The 20,221-nt window shown below is 57.3% G+C and overlaps 1 protein-coding gene across 2 annotated transcripts; it reads left to right on the plus strand.

Moving 5' to 3' along the window:
* Positions 1-457: 457 nt before the first annotated feature.
* Positions 458-5,758, plus strand: KIAA0513 (the record flags this gene model as incomplete). 2 transcript variants are annotated; one of them, XM_079541685.1, is made up of 12 exons in its annotated part: positions 458-783; positions 1,060-1,159; positions 1,332-1,405; positions 1,491-1,561; positions 2,027-2,234; positions 2,630-2,670; positions 2,833-2,911; positions 3,121-3,198; positions 3,620-3,649; positions 5,160-5,240; positions 5,502-5,596; positions 5,709-5,758. In XM_079541685.1, 12 exons carry the CDS (start codon positions 458-460, stop codon positions 5,756-5,758), a joined length of 1,233 nt encoding a protein of 410 aa, XP_079397811.1. The 2 variants fall into 2 exon arrangements, with proteins under 2 accessions (XP_079397811.1, XP_079397812.1); XM_079541686.1 differs by lacking the exon at positions 3,620-3,649.
* Between the last annotated feature and the right edge of the window lie 14,463 nt (positions 5,759-20,221).

Here is a 20,221-nt window from a genome sequence, read left to right on the forward strand (position 1 = left end):
CTCAGGACTTGGGTTCAAGTGCACGCACGGAGATTCAGTGCTGTTGCCAGGGAAGGGGATGCTTCACCAGAGATGAGAGTTGGGGACGATCACACGCAGCCCGGTGTCACCCATCAGGCTGGGGGATGGCAGATCCCAAGTGTGGCGCACGGAGCTCATCTGGGCTAAGTGATGAGAAACCCTCTTGAAGGACACAGAAAGCATGCCAGCTCTGCGTGGCTTTGATGTATCCGATGGGGAGCAGCCTCGTGTGCCTGCCCTGTGCAACTGCTGATGGGTGCCACGTGGGCGCTGATGTCACCCTGTCCTTCCCCTGCCTTTCAGATGCCCCATGACAGCCTGTCCCCCAGCGCACGGCCCCACCTGCCATAGCCATCCCCTCCTCCCTGGTTCCTGATGGTGCAGTGAGGGCCGGGCAGACGAGCACCCACCAGAGCATCACACCTCCTGCAGAGCCATGGAGGCCCCCCCAGATGTGCCCGTTGGGAACCTCATAGACTTCAGCACCGAAGCAGCCACCCGTGCCTCCTCAGAGCCCTCTCCTCCGGCCGTCCCCAGTGACAACGGGCACCTGGAGGAGGTGACAGCAGAGGAGAGCGATGCCACCGAGTCGGCAGACAGCGAGAACGACATGGGTGAATCCCCCACGCACTGGGGCCACCGCCGCTCCTCCTCAGGTGAATCCTTCTCCTCCAACCACAGCACTGGGTCGGCCAGGGATGAGGCAGCGTCCGAGCGCCGGGACTTCGTGCGGCACTACGTGGAGAAGATCTTCACCGGGGGGTGAGCAGCCTCAGAGTGATGGATGGCATCGGGGCTCACCCTGGGGCTCAGTGCCTATCTTGGCTGCTCAGCTCCCGCTCCAGCTGCTGCCTCTTCTCCCTTTTCCCTCCCCCTTTCTGAGCAGCGGGAGATGGAGGATCCAAAAGGCATCCGAAAAGATGCGCCCGCAGCATCCCCACGCGTCCTCCCTGCATCCACCCCGCATTGCTCCGCCCAGGATCCATAGGGGAAGCCTCAGCTCTAACGGTGTTTTATTTCCCAATTCCTCCATTGCAGAGAGGATCTGGAGCAGGAGGAGAAGGCGAGGTTTGGGGAGCTGTGCAGCGGTGAGGACGGGAAGGGCAGGGAGTGGTTCGCCAGATACGTGAGCGCACAGGTGAGTGCCTGTGCTGGGGATGGAGGGTTTGGGATGGCAGATTGGGCAGCGCTCCAGAGCAGTGCTGTAGAACAGCGGGACGTGTGGGAAGGAAGCACAAAGGGCATCTCGGTGCAGTTAGGCACCCGATGGCTGTGATGCTATAACACAACCCCTGGGTTTGTGCCTGCAGCGCTGCAACTCCAAGTGCGTGTCAGAGCAGACCTTCTACCGCCTGATGCAGTCCTTTGCCCTGGTGCTGTTTGAGTAAGTGCTGGAGGGTTTGGTTTGTTGCAGCCACGAGCACAAAGCTGCTCTGTTGGGGTCCTCACTGAGCCCCCCCCCCCATCAGGTGTCACCAGATGGATGACTTCAGCCCCGCCAAGAACCTCATGACCATGTGTTTCACATACTACTACATCGGTAAGGGGCACCTGCACTCTGTGCTGGGGGTGAGGTGCTCTGTGTGAAGCTGTTGTGCGTGGAGAGGGTGATGGGAAGGCTCTGAGCTTGGTGTTGTCCCTGCTGACTGTATGGGGAGGCTGATGGGTGGGTTCCTGAGCTGGGTTTAACTTGGCTGATTCTGACACCAAACAGAAAAGAGCCTCCGTGGGCCCAGAGCCACGCAAACCTTGCTGGGTTGGGTTGTCCTTGCTTCTTGCTGGGGGTATGTGGTGATCTCCAGATGTTCCCCAGCCCTGGGGACATCAATAACACTTCATTCCCTGTTGGGTAGAGGTCACACCCCCACAGCAAGCTGGATTTCCTGTCCGAAACCTACAAGGATTGGGATGAGGAGGGTTTCTCTCTGGTTTCTTGTCTTTGTAACACTGCTCAGAGCTGATCCCTGGAGCCAAAGGGAATGAGCTCTTGGGGTGTCACCCACAGGGAAGACCCACGCGCTGCCCCTGGAGGCCAAGGAGAAGCCCACAGGCAGCATTGACTCCTACCTGAAGTCGGCCAACAGCTGGTTGGCAGAGAAGAAGGACATTGCAGAGCGGCTGCTGAAAAACACATCAGCCAAGACAGAGAATGTCAAAGGCTTCTTTGGGGGCCTGGAAACCAAGCTGAAGGGTCCTGTGGCCAAAAAGAGCGAGTGGGTACCTCTGTGTTGGGTGGGCAGGGAGGGCTGATGGTGCCAGGAGCCAACTGGGCTTGGGGATATGGGAGAGAGGTAGGGTGATGATGGCCATGGGAAGACAGCTCCTGGCCGGTCCCCGTGCTTTGTGCTTTGGGCATCTCATGACATGGGAGTCCTATGTCCCTTGGGGTGGTGATGCCTGGTTCCAGGAGATGCTGCCACTGCTCTGTGGTCTTCTGGATCCAGCCCGTGGGATGGGCACCAACATCTCCTGTCTGCCTTTCTGGCTCTGGGGAGGGTGGCACAGAAGCAATGTTTCACATGAGATTTCCCTTGCCAAGGGGTCTGGGTGGTGTTGTTCTGGCTGTCACTGCGCTTCTTGGGAGCTAACACCGATTTCTGTGCCACAGCGAAGGTGAGGACAAACCAAAGGAGAAGCTGAAGAAGACGGGTGAGTGGAGCCAGCATTGCTGATTCAGGCATGGCAAATGCATCTGCGGGGAGGGAGCGTGGAAGAAGTGCTGGAGCTGTGGGGATGGGGGGAGCACAGGGAGGGCTGGTGCCGCGTCTTCCTGAGCTCCCTGTGCCCAAATGTCACCGTGTGTCCCCACAGTTTCCATGCAGAGCCCAGAGGAGGAGAAGAAAGGAGAGAAGATCTACTTGTACATGCACCTCAAGCAGCAGCCCATTTGGTAACGCCGGGCAAGGTGGCTTCTGCTGGGGTTTGCCCACTTGCCTACGCATTGGGGGGTGGGCAGCATAGGATCCCCCTGGTGGGGAGGAGCACGAAGCCCTCATTTACCCCAATTGGACCCATTGAGTCACCTCCCAGCCTATGGGATGCAGGTGTGGGGGGCACAAAGAGGGAGGATCACCTCTGACCCCCATCCCTGCCCCATAGGCACAACCTCCGCTTCTGGAACGCCGCCTTCTTCGATGCCGTGCACTGCGAGCGCAGGAAGCGCTCCCCCACCACCAGGTAGGATCCTCCTCCCCTTCAATTCGAGGAGCAGAAAGGTTTCCCTGCTCATTTCGCATCGTCATCGACACTCGTGGGCAGCCAGGCCACTGGAACTGCGTTTGCTTTGATTAAGCCCCCAAATTAGCAGCAGCAAATGTCTCGCAAGGACGTGCGCCGCCGGCAGCTGCTCTCTGCTCCGGGTGCCGTTCCCAATTACTCTGATGGCTGAGTCCGACTAACGAACGCTCCCAGCATCTCAGGGGGAGGGGCGGTGGGAGGGGGGAGGAGGTGGTGTCACTAAATTCCTCTTTTTCTCTCTCTTTTCCCTCTCTCTGCCTCTTACAACCTCCTCCCGTCCGTCCTTCTCCCCCTCTCCCTCCATCCACCTCTCTTGCATGATCTGTCCCGTGCCACTTTTGTCGGTCTGCTGCCGCTCCAGAGGGAACGTTGGGGAGGAAGAGGAGAAGAGGTGTGTGTCTGTCTGCATCCCTCCCTCACATCACCTGCCAGGGGTCCCTTCAGCCCCAAACGCTGCCTGGGGGGCCTCACGTGTGCATTTCAAAACCGGGGAGCAGCAGATGCATGAGATTTGTGCATCACGCAGAGCTGCAAATGAATGGGTTTCTCTGCCATTAATGCTGCTTTGCTGAAAGAACCCCCGCCTGCAGCATGGTGCAGTGGGAATGGGATACCTGGCTGCTGGGGGATGGAGCTGCGTCCTGGGCAGGTTTTGGGGTGTGAAGTGGGGCTGTCTGTGCAGAAAGCATCACTCTCTCCCATCCTTCCTGCTTGCTGTCGTTGCTGGAAAGGGCATTTGCGGTTGGAAGATCTGCCCCTTGATTTTTTTGCCACCCCTATATACAAAGCAAGCTGCAAACTGGGGCTGTGTTATAATTGTGAGTGAATCCTCCCAGCTGGAGGGAGCCCCAGGTGGGTCAGTGGTGCTGGGATCTGGCCATGTTCCGAACTGCAGGAGCATGGCATGTCTGACTGGTGAGCAAACCCGTCGAGGTGAGGGCTCTTCGAGTCTTGGCCATAAATCGTTCTCATGGGTAAGGATAACTTTGTTTGCATCAGCCTGCAGCAGGAGGAAAGGAAGGAGGGAACCCTGCATCTGCCCCTGCTGAGCCCAAGGGTCTGGGCAGAGCTCAGTGATCCCACGCTGAACGCCCAGCCAGAAGCACAGCAGATTTGTCTTGAGTGCTTTGAAGAGTAGGCTCCTTCCCATGGAGCTCTCATCCTTTTTGTGTTTCAGCTCTCTGCATCTGAGTTAAGCTCCCTGATCTCTGCCCAGCACCGCGTCCTGCTCGCCGTGCACCCCCACTCTTCTCCTCTTCCTTCTCCTCCATATGGATATATCTCTTCTTCCTCTCCCTTTCTCCTCGCCTTTCCTCTCACCCTTGGCTGTGACCTCTCAGAAAGGGACTGGCTTCATCCTGGAGCTGCACTTTCCCTGGTGTGCATGCACTGAGCTCCACCCCAGCACCGTGCACCACTGCACAGTGACACTGCAGTCCTGCCCAGCGTGACTTTATTCCCAAAGTCCCACGAGTGGGACGTATGTCACCACCTAGAGCTAGTTGCAGAGCTCTCAAGCTTGAAGCCCCATCCTGTGAAGGCTGTGCATTGATCACATTGCTGGGGAATGGGGTAGGGGGAGCTGGAGCATCCTTGAGTGCAGTGCTGGGGATGTGGTTTGGGGCTGGGGAGGCGAATGAGAGCCCTCACGCATGGCTGGGGGCTCCAGGATCTGCAGGCCCCTGTGCAGCAGGCAGGGAAGTGCCTGAAGGTGAGGATGGGCACAGCCCTATTGGGATGGGCATCCCCAAGAGCTGCAGGCTTTTTCCCCCTCGCCATAAGGAGGGCTCCGAAGGTCAGGTGTGAAATCAAAGCTGTTTTTTGGTGGTAGAGGACTTTTTCCCAGGATGTCTCTTGCTGGTGGGGGGATTGGTGATGCCAGGTGGGTTCGTGCCTTGCAGGGAGAAGTGGTGCCACATGACACAGGAGGAAAGGGACGACAGCCTGCGCTTCAATGAGAACATCACCTTCGGGCAGCTGGGGTGAGCAGGGCGTGCTGGAACCCCACGTGCCACGCTTGGGATGTCCCCTGTGCTGGGGAAATGGGCAAATCAACCCCAGTGCTTCTCCCTGGGACTTGCTTCTGGCCTTTCGCTGGCAAATCCCAGCCTGCAGCATCCCAGTGTGGGGCCCGCGTTTGAGCATCGCCTGCCACAGAGGGCAGCGGCGAGGAAGAGGAGGGTGGGGAGGAGGAAGGGCCGTGTGGCCCTGCCCTCATCAAGAGCCCCTCTGTCCTTCCTCAGCACCTTCATCCACAACATGTTGGCGTTCGGCCTCACCAAGAAGCTCTGCAGCGACTTCCTCAAGAAGCAGGCGACCATCGGCAATCTGGATGAAGGTGGGGCTGGGCAGGGGGATGTGATGCACAGCACCCCCCACTGGGATGTGATGATCCCCTCACTGGGATGCTGTGGCACGACCCAAGCATCGCTTTCCCTCTCCTTTTGTAGAGCAATACAAGCTGCTCAGCGACCACATTGAGCAGATGGCCAGCGAGTAGCGGCACGGCGAGACGGCAACCAGAGTAGGTGGGGAGGGCAACCTGCCCCCAGAACAAAGCTGGGCTGCTCGAAACCACCCGAACACACACGTGTGGAGCTGCCATACACCCGCATGACCATCCGCCAGACTTCAGAGCTGCGCCGTGGGCAGCCTGTAGAAATAGGAGCCAACAGCCCCAATCCCTTGCCGGAGCCTCCTGTGTGTATTTCCAGAGCAGACAGACCCCAGCAATGTGTTTTGTCACTTAAACAAACAAACAAAAAAAAAGGCAAGAAAGAAGCAAGCTGAGAAATAGGAGTGGTTGCTGCTCCCACTCTGCCTGCATCAGTGCAGCCCCAGCTATGCAGCCGAGCAGGTTCTGATGCGGGTCCCGATGCGCTCCTTGGCACGGCGGCTGCAGGACGTTGGGACACGGCTGTCCCCAAAGTGGAGGTTTCCATGGGAACGTGTTCCTCGTGCAGCTTTCCCCGTGTATCCCGTAAGAGAAATAGCAGAGCAGGTCCCCGAGGCAGGGCCCCCCTCCCAGCCCTGCTGCCAGACGGCTGTTTGCTTGAGGGAGGCCGCTGCTGGTTTGCACTTTGTGTGTGATTGATGGAGAGGAGCTCTCTCCTCATTCCTGCTGCATTTATCTCCTATCCCCCACCCCCCCCCCCCTCCCCTAAACCTAAAGAATATATTATCTGCATGTGTATTTTTCTAAAAAATAAATAAACAAAACACTCTCCCTTTGATTCCCCCTTCTTCCCCGTGTCCGTTGCGCTCTGGTTCATCCATCTCGGGATCTGAGATGTTTCAGGGCTGCATGCTTAGGTCCCCATGTCCATGTGGTCTCTTTGTGGCCCTGCTGTGTCCCTGCCCTGCAGCACTCCCTGGAGGGCACGCAGTCCATTCATGGGGGGCTCCTTCAGGCCCAATTCCTGCAGAAATGGGGTACAGGAATGGATGAATTCCGTCCCTGGGTCACCACCTGTGCTGAGGTGTCTTATCTGGGCTTCTCCTTGGGAAAACATGGGTGTGGGCTGATTAGCTCCAGAAAAGCAGAGGGTATGGCACGACCTGTGACAGCTGCTCCTGCTCTGTGATAAACCCCCTGATGTTGAGAAGTGTGGGGCTGGGGCAGTGCAGGTGCCCCACGGCACCTCCAGGCTGCTGTGCGCATAATGGGGTGGAGACCTACATGGGATGGAGACCTATAGGGCCATTAATCAGCATGGCAAAGGGCAGCTGTGGGGGTTGATTCCTGGGTAGGAGGAGAAATGCCTTAAACTGGAGTGTGAGCAGCTGTGATGGAAGTGTGTGGAGGAGAGCGTGGTGCAGGTAAGGGTAAGGTTGGGGTGCTCTGAGCATGGTGAACAGCCCTATCCCCACCTCCCTTCCTCCAGGGATAAGAGAGCTTTTGCTTCCCAGGCCCTGAGGATTTTACTGTATGTCAGAGCTGCTCAAAGCTCTCCCTGTTGTCACAGCATCTGGGAGCAAGATCTGCTTTTAACGAAGGGAGTTAGTGATGGAGGTGTGGTTACCACCGACCCTAAGCCCTCCTTTGCTCCTCTGTCGCCACCTTTTCAGATGTTCATCACCCAACATCAGCCACAATTTGTCGGTGAGAGGGAGGGGAGCCCGTGCAGTCAGTGGGTGGCTGTGACTGCTGGAGGACCAACTTTTGGTGGTGTGGGGCAGGAGATGCTGTGAGCTGGGCCACACACCAAAACGCAAGGGCTGCACGTCCTCTGGGGGGATGCTGGGCTCCCCTTGGGGATGCTGGTGGGTATCGCAATAGCTCTAAAGGGGCAGCACCCCAGTGTTGCACCCGGAGGGAGGCAGATCGCGATAGAAGTCGGTTTCGCGGCCCCACCGTGTGTCTGCAGAGCGAAATGCAGCTCTGGCTGCTGCTGCCCGCTGTCGTGCACGGGGAAATCCAGGCAGAGGCGCTCCCGTTTGTTCCTCCGTTGGGACAGCGTGCACGGGTCGGGCTGCTGCAGAGCTGGAGCTGCGGTGTGCCCGACCCTCCGTGCATACAGGACCATACAGGAACGTGCATACAACGCCCATACAGGAAAATGACCTCTTTTAAGATGTATATATTGTATATTATTTTTTTCCTTTCAGGAGCACAAATGTCCCCAGTCTGCCTAGCAGGGCTACTGCAGGGAATCATCACTCCTGCTTTAGGATGGCTGGCAGATGAGCTGGAGCCACTCTGCTTGCACAGACAGAGCCCTGGCCAGTGAGAGAACACATCTGTCCTTCATGGCCACCTCTCAGATGTGACTCACATCCTTTTGCTCTGCTCTCCCAACCCAAGCTGTTGTGTTCAGGCAAGGTCGCTGCCGGGGATGCTTTCCAGCTCGCTTTCAGCAGGGTTTCACCATGCCCATCGCTTCTGGCTCCCCGGAGGCTGATGGCTTCAGCTGTGAGCAGAGCAGGACGTGCTCTGCGGGGGGCTGGATCAGCTGGAAAATCCCTGTCTGCTCCTGCCAGGGCTGCATGCTGCTCTCCCCAGCAGACAGCGCTGGAGTTGGCTGTGCACAGTGCTCAGCACAGAGGATGTGGGGATGCGCTCGGGTGAACTGGTGGCTTTGTTCCTGTGGTCAGACATAGCAGTGCTTCTACTGCACGGTGCCACCAGGATTGGGAGCCCGTGGGGTTGCTCTTGCCCTTCTAGCAGCACACAGCCTCCCCAGGGAGAGGGGTGGGACGTAGGATCTCGTGCTGCGTCTGCACCAGGGCATCTTCTCCATCCTCTGCCCCGAAAATGCCAACAAAACGACTCCTCTTCATCCCCCAGGGACTGGGTGTAAGTGAGGGCTGTGGCATGGAGCAGAAGAGGGCTGCTGGTGGGGCAGGCAGCCAGCAACCACTGCTTCACTGAAGAAGGGGCAAGGGGAGATGGTTTGCACGTGGCCTGTTAGCACCCATCCCCTCCTGTGCCCACTGGGGGCTACCAGTCTTGGCGGAGGGGATGCTCCAGGGGCTCTGCACTCAAGGGTGTTCAGCTGTAAGCAGGGGGCCGAATTGCCTGGGGTGGCACTGTGGCTCTTTGTGGCGTTTTCTCCTTGTTTTCCTCCTGGCTGTCTGCTGGCAGCGATAGCAGCAAAAACACCCCGAGTGATGCCTGCGTGGTGCGGCTGCGCAGGGCAGCGATGTGACGCACGGAGCAGAGGAGCAGGAGGTGACAGCTTCCCTGCAGGCACCTGCAAATGTCCTCATCCCAGCACGTCCCTACCTCTGCTCCCAGCAGGGGTGCCAGGTCCCAACCCTGGGGAGGGCTGTGAGGGGTGGTCTGGCAGTGACGGATGGGAGAGGGGTGCAGGAGGCTTGGCCCCCACCTCCCAGCGTTCTGCTCGCTCTAGGTGTGTTCACCCCCCCACTTCACCTCCTGGCTCCGACTCTCATTTCAATCAAAAGCATCCTGCATTTCCCCCCTCCCCTCCATGTGCGTTTTCAGCCTGTGCTAAAACAGCCCTGTTTTTCTGGCTGGTTAGTCGTGCTCACCCAGGTGGAAAGCTCGCTCATGCAGCAGGAGCAAAGCATTTAACAGAGCTCAGTGCGTTCCTTCCTGCCCTTCTCTTGCAGCTGCAAGGGAAAACCAGAAGCCCTCGACCTCCGCTGCTCCGAAGCTCTCATTTCCCAGCGGGGCACAAAACCCTCTGCTCAGAGCACAGAACCACGTGTCCTCGTGCTGCAGAAGTTGGGGACAGCCTGTCCCAGCCTGGTGACACCCACTGCCTGCAGGGACAGCCTGTGCCACCGAGAACACAAAGCGCTTTGCGCAGAGTGGCTGCAAAACGTCCCCCCCCTCCCACCCCCCATTCCCCATGCACACACACACATCGAATGCATCCTGAGGTTTGTGGAACTGGAGTCAACGTGCCTCTTTCTTCTCTTAATTGCTGTAATTTGTCCAGCTCTCATACAGCCAGGCTCGGCTCCGGGCTCTCTCTAGGTGGATGCATTTTGGTTGCTGTGTGGATGGAGTGATGCAGCAGATGTGCTGTGCCCTCTGTGTGCATCCTGCACGTGGGTTGTTCTGCTCCTGGCATCGTTCCCGTGCCCCCAGTGGGGGGCTCCTCATTGGGAACAGGACTATGTGGGATCAGAGTCTGGAAACCACAGCCTGGGAAATGAGTGCAGAGAAGAGAAGGGGGAGGTGTTGATGCTAGCTGTTCTGGCGGTGGGCAGAGGGCTGTGCTGGTGCTAATTAATGGGAGGTTGGGGGTGGTGGGGGTAATGAGAGAGCACAGTGGCTGGGGCTGCTGCCTCCACCCTGCCCTGGGTGCCATGGGGAGGCGCTCGTGGGCTGGTAGGCGCTTGGATGAGGCTGTGCCTGGCTCCTGGGATGAGACAGGGCTGAGGTGTCCCCCTGCCGCGAGCGCTGCCCCGTCCCAATCGGATCCCACGAGGTGTCCCATGGCCAGGCTCTGCCTGCAGCCACCCAAAGCTCCGTGCACGGAGCCCCTCGGTGACAACACTGCAGCGTCCCCAGGCCCCAGCGATGCGTGTGCTGTGTCCCCACCGTCCCCATACCCATCAGGGTGGCGTTGTTTTGCTCCGCAAAGGCGGATGGGAGCCGCCGCCATCCGAGCACTGAACATTTTTAATCTCCTGCTCCCGCTCCATGCAATTAACTTGATTCCCTCCCCTCGTTTCCTGCAGAGGTTTAATTAAAATGCATTGTTCGCCTCGCCAATTATTTGCTCTGTCCCCCGGATAACCTCTGTGCAGTTGCTGGCTTGGTGGGTCTTTTTTTTTTTTCTTCTTATTGCTGGCAAGCTTGCTCCCTGCCCCACGGCTCCTGCAGCATTTACCTGCCCATCCCTGGCGCTGGGGGGGGTGAGCAAGGCGTGCCCTGAGCAGCTGAAACAACAAGCCCTTGTTGACTTTGCTTTGAGTTCCCTGCACTCGGCAGCTGCTGCTCCAGCAGGTGATAATTGAAACCGGGAGCGACCTGCATGGCAGCGGGGCTGGGGGTTGTGCTTGGATGTCAGCTCCTGGTGGCGGAGTGGAGAATCGGTGGGGCTGTGCGTGGGGATGTGAGGCTGTGGGGATACGCGGATCCGAGGCTATGGGGACACGGAGCCATGGGGCTGCAGGGACGTGGGGTTATAGGGACATGGGGACACGAGGCTATGGGGTTACGTGGGTGGGGAGGATGCAGGGATGCGGGGACACGAAGCCGTCAGGATATGGGTAAATGGAGCCATGGGGATACAGGGCCATGGGGACACAGAACCGTGGCGATGCGGGGACGCTGACTGGAGCAGCACCCATTGGCTCTGCAGCGAAGAGCAGGATTCACGTGGCTGCAGCCCTTGGGGTGCTGCAAGGTCATTCATCAAAGATGCTTTCCTTGAGCCCTGCATTTCAGGGAAGGGGTGCTCAGCTTCCTAAAAATAGTTGAACTGAAATGCCACGCCGCTTGAAGCAGGGCCAAGGCAGCTGCTCGTGGGTTGGCAGTGTCCCCACGACGCGGTGTGCAGGTGGCTCCATGGGGACCGTGGCACTGAGCAGTCCCCATAGCTGGATGCAGTCAGGGAGGGGTGAGCCTGGTGGTAGGAGGGCTTGGAGAGGTGCCTGTGCTTAAGGGAGGGAGGGAAATTGGAGGCAGAGCAGGAAATTGGGTGTCTGTCTCTCTGTCTGCGTTCAAAAGAGGTTCTCCAGGTGCAAAGCTGGATGAAAGCTTAGGGGTCACAAAGTGGGATGCCCAACCTGCGTCAGTGCAGTGAGGCACCTCCTGGCTCTACATCGTACCCTAAGCACCCTCGGGCCCCACTGGGATCCCACTCTGCATTTGCCCTCTGATTTGGAGCCTTTTGGGATTCGTCCTTTTGTTCTCCCCACAACAACCTTCTTGCTTCTTTATCCCAAACATCCTGCAGAGCAGCATTGCTGTTGCCTGCCCATAGTGCAGGGATGGGGGATGAGCTGCCCCAGGGCTCTGCAGGCTTTAAAAGAGAATTCTCTGTGTGCAAATCCAGTGATGCTGAGTTTTGGGGGATGGAAGGTCTGAGCTCTGAGGCAGGCGACGTGATGCTGTGTGGTTCTGCTGGCCTTGAATTTGGACTGAGCACATGGATGCTCCCCATATCCCTGTGTGCTCTGCAGTAGGACAAAGGATGTGACTTTGAGAACCCCCTCGGTTTGGGGTCTTTTAGGTTGAAGTCTGCGCTCCCAGCTGTTAGAGCCTCATAATTGGAAGCTTTCTGTTGCTTGCTCCTCTCATGCAAAGCAAAGCTCGGAAGCAGCAGGCAGTGATTGAGCCGAGGGCTGCGCCACCAAAGTGAAAATTTGAGTGGAAATGTAATTTTTCTCCCACAAAGCTGGTAAAGGGGATCCTGGGGACACAACCACGAAGAAACCGTGCCCCAGCAGTGCAGGGACAGCAACTTGTGACAGCCACATCCCCAGGGGGACGTGGGGGCTCTGCCCAGCCATTCTGGGGCTCTGATCTCTGCCCCGTCGCTTTGCAGGAGCTACAAAGAGGGTCAGGGCTGGGGGCTTTGCTGCTGCTCCCCCCCCCCCCCCCCCTCTCTCCAGGGACAATTTTCCACAGCAGCCGCCAAGCCACGAGAATTGGCCCACCCTGGAGCAGGGGGTGTCTATTTATGGGCTGAAAAAGGAAAATTGTCCAACTGCTGAAATTGGCAGCGCATCCCGCGTCTGTAATCAACAGCTTCCCTTCCAATGTCCCTGGCTATTTTCTCTCTGTTTTGGCGTGGGTAAGGAAGATTTATTTTGTTTGCTGTTTGGGATTATTTATTTTATTTTATTTTTTTTCTTTTTCTTTTTCTTTCCCCAGTTCCCTCCCATCCCCTTTCTGTTTTTTTTAATTTAAAGGCACTTGAAGAACACAAAACCCCCAACCCTGTGCTATTGTGTCCTGAGCCCCCAGAGCCCCCAGGGCCGCCCGCTGCTGCTCCATCCCTCCCAACAGACCCTCTGGGGACGTGCTGGCGACGCACAACCTGCGCCCTATGGCACACAGCAAGCCTCACTCACACCATTACCCAGCCCCAGCAACGTGTCTGCAGTGTATTCCCTGACACTGACAAGAGCTGAAGTGGGGTTAATCTCTAACCCTTTGCATTACGTAGCAATTACCCCACTGTAAAACTACAGACCGCAGATGGTTACACCAGGACCCCCATAAAAGCTCTTCCCCTACAAGCTGGGTTGCATCCCCGTCCCGTCCCCCTCCCCATTACACCCATGGCAGGGGATGGGGATGCTCGTGCCCCATCCCAGGGATGCTCTGGTCCAGCTGCAGCCCAGGAGCTGGGAGCACAGTATGGGAGCTGGCGGGGCTGCATTGGCAGAGTGGGCTGGGAACAGCTTGCAGCCTCGCTCCCCACACAGGCGCCTGCTGGGGTGCAATTCCCCAACCTTTCTGCCTCTGTTCCACTCCTGCCTTTCTCTCTCTCTCCTCTTTCTTCCCCCTCCCCCCCCCTTCCTTTTTCCTTAACTGTAAATGCGCCATAAAAATGGATCAAATTGCTTAAATCACTGTCATTAAATCAGTGTGAGTCCCCCCTCCGCCCCTGTGCTCGAAGCCTGGCAGAGAACATTTGTTCCAAAGGCTGAACAGCCGTCTTATTGCTCTGAAAGCATATTTGCTGCTTGATGGAAGGAGGAGAGGGGGAGAAAAACAGCCTGTAAGGGGAGAAGGAGGGGGGGATGAAAGCACCGGGCTCTGATTCTCATGGAGAAATCCAGGCGGTGCTGGGATGGGGACACTCACCGTCAGCATCCATCCCAAAGGCATCAACAGACATGTGGCATTGCTGAGGCTCCCACTGATGCACTGTCCTCTGCCCCACAGGGGTGAGATGGAGCAATGGGAGCAGCCCCACCACGGTCATCAGCCAGGCAATATGGGTAGGAGTGAGGTTTTCCTCCAGGACCTCGGGGATGCAATGGGCCGTGGGCTGGAGGAGCAGAGCTGCTATGGGTCGTGGCATCCTTGGTGCTGCAGGGATGCTGAGCAACCCGTGAGGCTTGGGGGTGATGCAGCAGGGGCAGAGCCACTGGGGATGGGGAGCACGGCTCCTGCCTCTGCCCTGGATGCGGTAGCTAAAAGCCAGCAAAGCCTAAATGCATAACAGCTCGGAGGGCTGGAGAGCTGCCCGGTTTGTGCATCGCCGGATTACAAAGCACCAGCTTGCAAAAGGCTGCCTGGGGGGAGCACAGCCTACTGAGGCACGACTCGGCGTCGGGAGGAGCTGCTGGGGCTGGGAGGGGGGGGGCACAAAGACCTCCAGGCTCAGGAAGGAAAGAGTCTGCCCCCATTTGCCCCGCGGGGCTGAGCCCGGCTGAGGGCTCTCCTGCATGGATGTTCTCCATCTTCTCATGCTGGGAGCAGTCAATGGGGTGAGTGAGCAGCTCCTGTGCCACAGGAAAGCAGCGCTGGTTGGGGTGTGGACAGGTCTGTGTACCATGTATCTCAAGATGCAGCGCGTGAGAGGCTGTGATTTCCCCTCTTCCCACCCCAAAGGGCACTGAGAAGCTGAGAAGGGTCACCATCTCAGGCAAGATCCAACCTGCAAGCTCAAAGGGGTGCATGGCACAAACAGGGCATTTATGGGCAGCAGGAGCACAGCCCCCCCCCCTCCCCACGCACACAGGCACTACCGCGGCGCAACCCCACGGAGCACTTGCAGCTCTCTTTATTGCAACTGTGTGTTTATTGCTTCCTGATGGGAAGGCCTCACATCTGGGATGAATTTGCTCAGGACCTTGTTAGGGGGTTGTGGTCTCGACCGCTCTTACCTCGCTCTTTGCCTGCTCTCCTGCACTTTGGCTAACTCCCCGCAGGGCTGCGAGGGTCGGGTTCAGCCACCAGAGGTGGCCGAGGGACCTCTGTGAGCTTCTGCTTGTCTTTGGGGGTGGAGAAATGGGGAGGGGTGATGGAGTGTGCTCGCACTGCAGTGTCCAAGACTGGGCTGGGAATTGCTTGCTGCCATAGGCAATGGGGATGGGGATGGCAGGAGTGATTACTGCGCTCATTTCCAATTAAAAGCTGATTTGCTGCAGACCTCTGCTGACCTTCAAGCTGGCAGACTGATGTTTTCCAGGGGAAAGCAGCCCTCCCTCCCTCACAGCTCTCGTTTCCTTCCACTGTGCCCAAGATAACACCCTGCCTCGCTCTGTCATCATGTCTTTATCTTAACCCTACAGATTTTTGCCTTCCCTAGTGAGCTGAATGCTTTCTTATAATGCTTATTGACAGGGTTGTGCAAGCATGATAGGAGCTGGGTGCAGGAAGCCACCGTGCCTCCCCCAGTACCTCACAGCTGATGCCACCAGCACACAAACAGAACCCCAAAACCCCCATTCTGGGGAGGGTTCTCTCCTCCCCAATGTTTCCCCCTTCACTTTAGAAGCTTACAGGCCGTTGCACAGCCAGCAGCCTGAAATTGCAGCCTGCAGGTTATTTGTTTCTGGCTGAGATGGGCAAATTGGAAGATGGAGGGATGGCTCCCAGTGCTACAGCTGCAGTGACAGCTTTGGATGCAGGAAGCCGCAGCCTTTGCCTTTTGGTTCACAGCCTCTGTGTGCAAGAGGGAAAAGACAGAGGTGGGAGCTGAGGATGGATGGGGGAGGAACCTGCTGGGGTGGGGGGCAGAGCAGGAAGCTTGTTTAATTCGTTCTACATTTTCTGCTCATTTCTGCCCTCCCTATTTCCCACCCTCTGTGCTCCCCTCCTCTCCTGCTCACTGGGTGCCCAGTGGGATCCCCACCAGCTCCTTGTCACCGCTGTCCCCGTGTCCCTGAGCCACCAGAGGGCAACAGTGACCTCTGCAACTGGCTGTCCTCAACGCGAGGGGAGAGCAGAGAGTCGAGGGGCTCTCGTGGGTCCTTCCCACGTGAAAGGGGTTCTCATCATCCTTTGCACAAAGCAGGGGGGCTGTGTGCTTGACCCAGCATGGTAACCCCCTCCATAGCATCCCAGGTGAAGGATTCAAGGTGGGCATCATTACCCCATCAAAAGAATCAACAGGATTCAAGGTGGGCATGGTTGCCCCATCGGTAGGATGAAAGGTAGGCATCATCATGCCACCAACGGGATTGATAGGATTCAAAGTGGACACGCTTACCCCCACCAATAGGATCGATAGGATCCAAGGTGAGCATTGCTACCCCACCACTAGGATCAATAAGACCCAGGGAGGGCATCATTACCCCATGAGCGGGATCCAAGGTGGGCACTGATATCCCATCACAGTAGGGCCCAAGGTGGGCATCGTTACCCTGAACCAGTAGGATCAATGAGATTCCAAGTGAACGTGGTTACCCCACCAGAACACAACAGTGTTGTATTAAGGGATGTGGTTTAGTGGGAAATATTGGTGACAGGTGGATGGTTGCACTTGGATGGTCTTTCCCAAACTTAGTGATTCTGATTCTATGATCAGTAAGACTCAGGGTGGGCTTCATTAGGATCAATAGGATCCAAAGTGGGCATCATTACCCCATGGGTAGGTTCCAAGCTGGGCATTGCTACTCCATCAGTAAGATCAATGAGATCTTAACAGTGGGCATCGTTAACCCATCAGTAGGATCAGTAGGACCCCAGGTGGGCATCATTACCCCATCAAGAGGCTCCAAGGTGGGCATCACTGCATCATCAGTAGATGGGCAGCAGGCTCCCAGGCAGGCTATATAGCAGGGAGAGCTGCTCCCTACCTTGGCTCTGTGCTGGTTTTGCTCCTGACACTGCGGTGATGGTATTCCAGAGCTGTGCTTTCAGGTGAGTACCATCCTACACCTCCTTCCTAATGGTACAATTCGTTGCTTGGCCCTGCTTGAAGGTCAGCGCTAGTATGGTCGTTAGCAGCTGCATTGACTTCCCATTAATGCTACCACGGTGCAGGGGGGAGGCTGGATGCTGCTGTCCCCCACTGCTGGCTGGGGGGAGGGGAGTCCCTTCGATCTTCCTGCAGCAGTGGGAGCCCGATCCATTTTCTGAAATGAATGGGAAATGGTTGAAAGGCGAAACCTCAAATGAGGTATTGACTGTGTGCTGAGCGGGGCTGTGCTTCCCATTGCCTTGCACACGTGTGTGTGCGCCTGGTGCTGGGGGTGCTGACAATTCTGCTGTTGCGTCTCAGAGTTGGAGTGGCATTGGGTTTTCTATAGGGATTCAGAGCCCTCAGCCCTCCTGCTGAAGGCACAGCAGTGGGGTGCAGCCCTGCTGTCACGCTTCGGTTAATATTAAACCACTAAATGCGCTCAGCCCTTGATAGAGGGGCTGGCTGGGGCTTAACCCTGTGCTTGCTGGCTGCTAACCAGCCACAGCAGAGCAACATCACCCCCACTGTGCATCCCTACAGCTGAGCTGTGCCAGGTGGGCCTGGTGGTGGTGGGCTAATGGTCAGACTTGATGACCGTAGAGGTTTTTCCAACCTTCATGGCCCTGTTCTTCAAGAAATCTCTTTTTTCCACCCTCCTGTGTTATTTTTCCTCTGGTCCCAAATCCAGGGCAACATATATCAAAAATATTTGCTTGAAATCAAGTGATGCTCTACAGAAATGGGGTTTGAGCAAGCCCTGCATGGTCCTTTAAAGCAAACACAGCTGTTTAATTACAGCCCCAGCACAAGGCAGCCTCCATCATGTGAGCAGTAGGAGCTGGGTGCCGACTGTGTGCTTGGCCTCTGATCCCCTTTAATCTCTGCAGTCAAAGGCTTTCGGTTTGATTTTCTTTTTATTTCCCCACCCGGCCCGGAATCTGCAACCAATTTGTTGTTGTTTGGGAACCAAACCCCAGGGAGCGGGGCTGGAGCCGGCACAGCCCAGCTTGGGCTCACACCACGGCGCGGCCGCCTCCTGCTTCCCCAGCGCCAAAAATCTGCTTTCCCTTTGCCCATCCCTCTGCTTTTTTGGCCGCTTTCTCCCCAGCCCGGGAGGAGCCGATGACTTTTGCATCTGCTGCAGCATCTGTTTTACCCATCGGGCCGAGCTTCAGCTGGGTTCAGAGCCCGGAGCTTTCCTCAGCCAGCCCCTCTCCATGGGAAGAATGAAGTGTGAAGAGCTGTGTGTGAGCAGCTGGGGACCCGCGGCCCTTTGGAGCTGGTAAATCCCACTCGGTGCTTTGGGCACAGAGGGAGCGATGCTTGGCTCGAGCCACCCCTATGGGCTATGCCCAGCACAGGATGGAGAGCCCTGCAGGGATTTGCTTTGGATGGGGGACCGTGTGCCGAGGCCTCCCGGCTGCTTGGAACGTGGGAAGCTCTGGTGCTGTTACAACTGAAAGCTGCAGGTTCATCCCTGGTACGAATCCATCACTTCCAGCCCTCGGTTCAGCTCCATCGGTGGATTTTGGTCGGAAGGGATCCAGGAGCAACAAGGGAAAGAAAGACCTGGCCCTGAGAGAGAGCATGATGCTGGTTGGCCAGCGTGGGTCTGTGCTGCTGATGGGAGGGCTGCAGGCTGTCCCCAGCTGTGGGATGGCAGCAGGATGAGCTCCGTGGGCACTGCCAGCACACAGCCACCCTGATGTGATGTGGTCGAGGTGGCCCTGTGCTGTTGGGGCATGGTGGCCTCCGTGTCCCACATGGCAGCACATACTCCCCAGGCACTTGGCCCTGCTGGATTTCCCTATAGGGGCTGCACCAGCTTTGCGTTTTTCTCCTCACGGTGCCTGTGCCGTGGGGCTCTTCAGGCAAACATTAAAGCCTTTGTCTGGTTGGGAGCACGGAGCAGACCGTTTAGGAGGAATTAGTGGTTACAGTGAAAGGGGAAAATAAGGGCTCCTGGGTTAAATGCACTTTAAATGTCTTAATAATTGCAATTGGCCAGCTCGTTCCTCCCCGGAGCCAAAAGCCTGTAATATGGGAAGCTTTCCTCTAATCAAGAGCAGCGCTGATACCTTATGGAGGAAGCCACACAGGATGGAGAGAATTAATTCTCCCAGCTCAGCGCTGCGTGTGTCACTCCACAGCCACCAGCAGTCTCTGGCACAGCACATGGCATCCCTCTCTGTGGTACCCACGTCCTCATGAGTGACACCCACATCCCTATGAGCATCACTCCTTCCTCAAGCCAGGCTGGCTTTCCCCTCCAGCAGCGTGATCATCGGGTTGTCCCTGTATTGTGCACAGCTTGGCCACCTGGTTGGCACAGCCTCAGAGCTGGCTCCATGTCATCCATCAGTGGTGACAAGCTGTACTTGCAAGGAGCCTTTGTTGGCACCTCTCAGTTCAGGGGGGCAAGGAGCAGATCCCCATCCTGCTCGAGGAGGGAGGTTAAAAAGTGCAGCTTGGAAGAGGTTGAAAGTGAAGCGGTGCTGGATTTATGATGTGGCCAGAATAATGGTAGCCAAAAGAAGATAAAGATGCTGGAATAGCTGGGATTCTCCAGCCACTGCGACTCCAAAAGGGAAAGCTTCTGGAATGTGTGGGCAGCCTTTGGGGGAGCATGCCAGCCACCCCAGTGCCAAAATGGGGAGGCTGCAAGGCGCAGGAGGGCTGGGGGGGGGGGGGGGATGCCTATACCTCCCCATGCAGCTGCAGTATGTGGCCATGGGGTGCAGCCCTAGTTCCCTGCTGTATTCAGTGCTCCAGGGTTGGGATGGGATGGGGTGTGACGTGCAGGCGGGCTCGGAGGCGTGGGAGGAGAAGAACAGGGGCCAAAATGACGCCGTATTTGGGCTTGGGGTTGCTTCAGAGCAGAACTGAATGGCTGCCTGGGGAGGTCGGTCTGGGCAGCTCCTGCCCTGGAAAGCAGAAAGGGGTGCTGCTGCAAGGAGCTTATGGCAGCGGATGGAAGCCAATCTCATGGAGCTCTGCTGACAGCAAGGACCCTTAGTGCTGAGGGTCAGGGGGCTGTAAGGGCAGCCTGCCTCTCTGTGAAGCCCTGTGCATGCTGTGTTTCTTGGATCTGGGTAACCTTCAGACCAGGCTCCTGGAACACCTGGCTGCATCGCTCAGCGCCCGGGCGAAAGGGCTCCCATCTGCTCCCTTCTCTCTCCCTGGCCCTGTTACAATGGCTCATTCACTAATCCTGCCCGGATCATAAAAGAGGAGCGCGGGGCAAAGGGAGAGGAAAAGAGCTTTGAAAATCCCCATAGATGGGGGGAAAAAAATGCCAACAAAACATGGTGGCGGCCCTCGGTCCCCTCAGTGCTGGTGATGGAGGGGGACGCGTCCCTGCGCAGGGGCAAAATGCCTCCGGAGGGTGGATCTGAGATGGAGCCGTCTGTGCCACTCCTGCAGCCATCTGCTGCGTGCTGGGGATGTCAGTGGGAGGCAGTGGGATGAGGCTGGGGGAAGGAGCTGTGGGGATGGCACAAATTGCTTTCACCCCTCACCCCCTGTGGAGTGCCAGCACGGATCGGAGGATGGATGGCCCCAGTGCTGCCCTGGCGATGCTCGGTGGGAGCTGTGCGCATCCTGACTCTGGGCTGGAGTCTGCCCAGATCCAGCATACATGGACTGGGGGAGGAGGGAGCAGCCTGAGCCGAGCG

The sequence above is a fragment of the Tetrao urogallus genome (genome assembly GCF_951394365.1).
Source record: "Tetrao urogallus genome assembly, chromosome: 12".
Classification (NCBI taxonomy): domain Eukaryota; kingdom Metazoa; phylum Chordata; class Aves; order Galliformes; family Phasianidae; genus Tetrao; species Tetrao urogallus.